Source organism: Centruroides sculpturatus, unplaced genomic scaffold (genome assembly GCF_000671375.1).
Source record: "Centruroides sculpturatus isolate CEXI.00-Female unplaced genomic scaffold, Cexi_2.0 scaffold3530, whole genome shotgun sequence".
Taxonomy (NCBI): domain Eukaryota; kingdom Metazoa; phylum Arthropoda; class Arachnida; order Scorpiones; family Buthidae; genus Centruroides; species Centruroides sculpturatus.
This window is the reverse complement of record NW_019387635.1, coordinates 1,685-8,253: the sequence shown is the minus strand read 5'-3', so window position 1 is coordinate 8,253 and position 6,569 is coordinate 1,685. Positions and strand designations below refer to the sequence as shown.

At 33.6% G+C, this 6,569-nt stretch overlaps 1 protein-coding gene across 1 annotated transcript; it reads left to right on the top strand.

Annotated features, from left to right (window-relative positions):
• Nucleotides 1-5,553: 5,553 nt before the first annotated feature.
• Nucleotides 5,554-6,369, top strand: LOC111616542 (adult-specific rigid cuticular protein 15.5-like). The gene is made up of 3 exons (XM_023357945.1): nucleotides 5,554-5,661; nucleotides 5,735-5,884; nucleotides 5,947-6,369. Exons 1-3 carry the CDS (start codon nucleotides 5,554-5,556, stop codon nucleotides 6,367-6,369), a joined length of 681 nt encoding a protein of 226 aa, XP_023213713.1.
• The last annotated feature ends 200 nt before the right edge of the window (nucleotides 6,370-6,569 follow it).

The following is a 6,569-nucleotide window of genomic DNA, read 5'->3' as shown; positions in this document are numbered from 1 at the left end:
TAAATATATATATATAAATAGTCAAAAAACTGCAGTTTCATACTCAGATAAAAAAAATGAATAATAATTTTTATACTTAACAGATTTGTAACTAGAAATGAGTTTAGGTGTCGAAATATAATAATATGTATGTATTTTTAAAATATTTTACGCTTGAAGTTCTTGTAAACAGTTTTTATGATCTATTTTGCACGGGTTATTTGAACATTTCATATTGAAATTCGAGGAGAATTCTTTTCTACGATTTGTCGAAGCAGTATTAAACTAAGAAGTGTCCATCGTAAATGAATATTTAGACAAATATCTCTGGCAGTTGGAGAGGTTTAGCCCCTTCGGATATCTCGTAAACCAGTTAGCGCACCCCAAAATGCAGAATCCTCATCCCTCTTCCTCTTTCTTCTCTTCTTACGTTCGAAACATCCCATTTGGGTCACGTATCTCTCTTTGTCTCTCCATTGCATCATCGTAACGACTTCTTCCGACTGTTAGTGTCTCTCATTCATTATCAATGTTTATTGACTGTGAATTCCATTTGTATCAACATCCATGCTATTGAATGAAAATTAAAGGAAAAAAAAATGACAAAAAAAAAAGCAATGCATATCACGAAATTTTGTGCACTGTACAGTTTAAGATATTAGAATAATTAAATACTGTACTTTGTTTCGACACCCTCCTTTCTTTTTTGTAAAGAATTTAAGATTTCAAAGAAACTGGTCATGTAGTTTTTGTGCTGAATTTTTGGACAAAATAAAATGTCTTTGTGATATGTCACTGCGTAATTTTAATTCAAAAATTGTGTCTTTTCGCTACCTTAAATTGATCACAAGGTTATTTTTCTGAGTTATTCGAAATCTAAGATTAAAACTCACACTACGCCACATTACGTATCTGTGTACGGAGCCTTTAAGGCGCCCATTTACCACGCGGCGGTCCAAAAGCCAGTTAACCACATTTTGTGTTGTGCCGGCCACAGCCATAGCTTGTGTTATTTTATCTACAGCTCGGAACCTGACATTTTTACACAAGTCATTATTTGGTGGAGGGGAAGGGCCTGTTACATATGTTACAATTTAGGGCCACAAGTCTAACTCCAGTTCTAGTTGTGTGTTTTGTGTAAACTGGATTTAGAATTGGCAGAAACAGTGAAATATTTGAGCATAGGAACACGTTGTTAACCGACTTTTGGGCCTCGTATTTAAAAAAATTACATAATTAAAATTTTATTTTATTTTCTACACAAACAACCGATTTTTTTTTCTTTATATTGATTCAATTTTAAGACACTTTCCTCTAAAATTTTTCATTTTTTTTAGATCATTTGTTAAGTAGTTTAAGTATTATTTATGATTTATTGTTGTATGTTTGATTAGTGAACCATTTCGAGAAAAATCCCCATTATTATTATTATTTTTATACATATTTTTTGCTTAATAACAACTTAAAAATGCTTAAATTTCCCTTACAGAGACAATTTAATAGTTCTAATATGTAAAAAAAACTCCAATTATAGAGGTCAAATCGAAAAATTAAGGGGTTACAATTGGCGTGGGTGTGCAAAAGCAATACCAACGCACGTCCGTAGTGCCGGTGTAGCTATTTTCAAGTGTTAATGACCTGTTACCACGCGTGCACAATGTTAATAATATCAACAGAGGACGTTGTCACTCTATGACGAGTGACGTCAGCGAACTACACCCCCGACCGGTTATACGAGTGGTTTGTTTATATAAATCGTATAAGCTTACCACTTGCAATTTTAAACCTTTGTTTGTTTCTCCCCCCCTTATGAAATATGCATTAAAAGTCACATGGTTAACGAAAGTTCTATTGTTTAATAATTACGAAGGTCCATTCACGAGTATTGATTGGCGTTATGTCGTGAGCAGTTCCCTCCCCCGTCTTGCCTTACTGTATTCCTACGAAACTGATATAGCATTGTACCAATTTTGGTACAGTTAATTTATAAAAGGAACAGTTTAGACTTTACAATGGTCAGCAACGATAAAAGACAAAGAAAGTCGAATTTATAAATACGTATTCTCTTATATAATAAGCGGAAGTTAATTTCTTCATTTTAAAAATGAATTTTTCTTTTTTAAATATTAAAATAGAATTAGGTCGTGTCAACAAGTTTTTTTTTCTATAATTTACGTTCAAATTCATTGTAAAAAATAAGTATTTAATTCTTTCAATATTGTTCATCGCCGTTTACATATTCTAAAGGAACATTTTCCTCGAAGTGTTTTATAGTGTGTCTGCCTCCAACAGGAAAAAAATACAAAGACAATTTTATAAAATAGGTCTTATCACGTATATACTGATCTTTATTCCTTTTTTTTACTTATCATTGACAAAATTAGTATAATATATAGATTTCATTGCCTTTGGCACTACCTATCTTTCTGTCTATATCTACTGTAGTGTTGTAGTTGCAGTTATGGCGCTCAGACAGGTAAGAAAACACTACACTTCTCCTTACTAAATACTTAATGCAATGACAGGTGAGAAAATACTATTTCTATTTTGCGTAACGTTACAATAACCTTCCATTGTACAGTACTGCTGTTTACTAAGAGTAGAAGCGTAACGTTATTGATACTATAATCTAGATATATGACTCACCGTAACTGCAGGTAGGTAAGGTATAATTTACTGTAACGTTACGCCATTTTATAACACCTACTTTATAACGTTATAGTTGAATCTACCACGCTCAGACAGGTAAGAAAATACCGTTACAATTTAATTTTCTGTTACTTTAAGTGAATGCTGTAACGTTACGCCGTTACGCTCTTCGTTTCTAACGTCTACTTATGTTTCTAGTTTGCTTGGATTTTTGCAATTATTGCCGCATCTCACGCTATCTACGAAGATCTTCATCAAGTGAGTATAGGAGAAAAGTGATTAGTAGATGATGTACTCACGCTCATGGGACTGTTTTCTAGGTTAATCATCATTATCCTAATCCTTATGCATTCGGTTACGGTATCTCGAATGGTAACGATCATCAATATATGTCCGAAAGTGGGGACGGTCGAGGAAACGTAAGGGGAAGTTACGGTTTTAAAGGGGATGACGGTGTCTTCACTCACGCTTCCTACGTAACAGATAAATTAGGATTACGAAAGCCTACAATCAATAACGAATTAGGATCGTCTTTTAGTAAGAAAAATCCAATTTCTGTACATAATTCTCGTATTCTGTACCCACTTCTATCACCGAGTGTACAAGATGACGACGATAGAAGAAGCCATAGAATCTTCGTCGGAAGGAATATCAAATATTGGATATAATCGATGTTACTGATGATTAAAATGTACTTTTATACATAGTTATTGTTACGTATATGATTTGTAATGTATTAGCGAATAAAAGGTGTACATTTTTGTTCTGTTTATATTACTTTCAGTAAGATTATTATGGGTTACACACGAGCAGCGAGATGAAGATTTAAGCAAGAAACTTGAGAATCTTCAATTAAAACGTGTAGAAAATGTTAAATTTCATCATTTGTCCATAGAAAAAACATTACTTGTGTTTCGCAATTAAATAAGTAATCGTGAACCTTTTTGTTGCCTGCTTTAGAAAAAAAAAGAAGCAAGGATTTGAGAAATCATTTCAAAATTTTTACGTGAAATTACACACTTCAGTGTTAAGTAATTGAGCGATTATTGCACAGTCGAATACCTCTAAATTGTTTGTTAAACAACATGACATAAATTCTCACTTATTTCAGCAATTTGATTACTATTAAGTGGCAGTTGGTCACGTTCAATTAACTGGACAATAACGACTACCATTTAATCAATAATTGAACAATACGTTGTGGAATCAAAATTGCTCATCAAAATGCCACTTAACTAAACAATATGACCATCAGATGCCACTTAATTGCACAATTTTACCATCACATACCTCCTAATTGAACAATACGACCATTGACTCGCTATGGAAGTAAACAATACGGCCATTAAATGCCACTTAATTAAACAATACGCCATTTAATCATTTTTATACGATAAAAATATTAAAATTGATATTTTTATACAAGATTTAAGTAAAACACCCAAACTTTGTAACCAGAGAACACGTGAACCTATTGAAGTGTATGAATGAGGAAGTGTAGACCACGTGGAAAACTGGTTATAATCGAGTTGAAATAAAATTAATTAATTTTTACTCTATTTTTTTTTGTATTTATTTATTTAAACAAGTAACTTATTCATTATTTTTAGAACAATCGGGATTCTAAGAATCTAAAATCAAAATGCGAAGAAATAAGCCCTTAATTTTCCATCAAGTACGTGGAATTTGAAGTGTGGTGTCTGTGAAAATCAATGTAAGAGCATGAAATTAAATGATGTATAATTATGATAATCCTCGTGTACTCGTGTAAAAAGAGTACACGAGGATTAGTGTACTCTTTCCAGTAATCCTCGTGAGTCCACCAATGGATCGAGTACATAAACTTCTGCGGATTTGCACCTCACCTTGTTTTCTTCGCTTGTCTAACGTATAATTACGGTCTAATTTCCTCATAAGTCCTCCCGTGATGTAAACCCCCTGGTGTTCCATTGCTTTACAGCAAGTGCCATAAAATTTTTCGTAGACAGAAAGAAGCATTATACGCAACGAAGCCTCCCTTAACCAGCAATACCTTCCATAGACCCCTCTACTTATAAGAATACACCATCTTCATTGTGTCGGGAGTGCCTACACCGATTTATATAAGAATTAAATAGATATATATCAACAAAACAACTGAAATTTTAAGCGTTAACCGAGTAAACATTCGGTTAACATATAACTGACCCCATAATGGCTAAGCATTATTATGTAACTTTATATATATATCCGTTAGGGTGTAAAAAAATAAATAATTATTTTTAGATATAAATATATAAATCCTGATTTATCTATTTATATATATATAACATCTGGATATTCCCGATTTAATCAGTTAAATCGTGGTTCTATGACTCGTTACGCTGCTATTGATAATCGATATTCGGGAGATGTTATCGATCTGTTAATAAAGATAAAAAAGAATTTATATGATTTTAAACTCTTCTAAAACAATTGTTATAATATTTATTAATGATTTAAAATATATTAAATCATAAATTTTCCTCGAAATCTTTCTTTTTTAAACTCGTTTCGTACGAGGAATATAAAAACTCCACTTAAAAAACTGGAAAACGTTTTCGTATTAAATTCATTTATTCAATTAATTTTCTTGTATGTAAATTAGTTTATTTCGTAATTATTACAATTAAATTTCATTTAGAAAGTAATATTAGATCGAGTGTCGCGTAATGAGAAATCTCACATATTATCCCGAATCGTTACGTAAGAGTACAGGTTCGAATTCGAGCGCTTATATAATTTTCTCCGTGTTTAAAATTAGAAATTCAAGAATATGAAAAATGATAAAGATAGTAAGTAGTCTTTTACGGTGGCGAAGAAGGTGGCAGTATCAGTTTCTGTACTCTTTTTTCGTTTGGTCAGTTGTACTGATGCCTGTATTACTAGTATTTTATAGCCCGTGGCATGATCGTTGAACAGTATATAACTATCACACTTACCTCAAACGAACAACAATCGAGAGCTTTCTCTCAACTGATCAATACATCAAATCTTCTAGTGATGTTTCTACAGGTGATATATAAGTACTTTATAGAGTTTAATGAACCCTTATGATGGTTATATAATCTGGTATGGCTTATTTTAGGTATTAGTTGCTTCTGTAGTGGTGGTTGCCGTTAATGCAATCACCGGTGGATTAGGAGGAGGCCACGGAGGTTTGGGTGCTCTGGCAGGATTGGGTGCTCTTTCTGGATTGGGAGGACACGGACACGGTCACGGTCTTGGCTTAGGAAAGGTAAGTTAATTTGGATTGTCATTTTAATGTATTTTAGCTAAAATATCTTTATTCTAATTCAGGATATACATATTCCTCAACCGTACGATTATGGTTACCAAGTGAAAGCTAAGGATAGCGATCACTATCGTCAAGAGAAGGGGGACGGAAAGGGTGGTGTTGTAGGCAGTTACGGCTATAAAGATAAGAAGGGTATCTACCGTGAAGTGGATTACGTAGCTGATAAATTCGGTTTCCGTGCTAAGGTGAAAACCAACGAACCCGGCACTTCCAATCAAAATCCTGCTCATGCTGATTTCATTCATCATCATCCACCTCCACACGCTTACGCCGATAAAGGTTATCATCATCACCATCACGGTTTGGGTGCTCTAGCTGGTTTGGGTGCTCTGGGTGGACACGGACACGGACACGGACACGGACACGGTCATGGCCATGGATTAGGAGGACTCGCAGGACTCGGCCATCTCGGTGTTCTTGGTTAAACGCTCGTTTGCATAAGGTACACTCATTTCTAATGAAGTTTTATTGATATTTTTTAGGAACAGACACATATTAAACACTTAATTGTTTTCTTTTCAGAGCAACTCTAGCATGGCTTCAATGTATATTCGCAAGCTATTAGAGAATGTAACGTCTTTGCAAGCTTAAATTTTAAGTGCTTTTACGAGGTGTATACATTTGT

Excerpts from the sequence above, each read along its gene's own strand:
- LOC111616542 (XM_023357945.1), top strand. The coding sequence starts at position 5,554 with ATGATCGTTGAACAGTATATAACTATCACACTTACCTCAAACGAACAA. Across the intron at positions 5,662-5,734 it reads TTCTAGTGATGTTTCTACAG|GTATTAGTTGCTTCTGTAGT; the intron begins GTGATATATAAG and ends GGCTTATTTTAG. Across the intron at positions 5,885-5,946 it reads ACGGTCTTGGCTTAGGAAAG|GATATACATATTCCTCAACC; the intron begins GTAAGTTAATTT and ends ATTCTAATTCAG.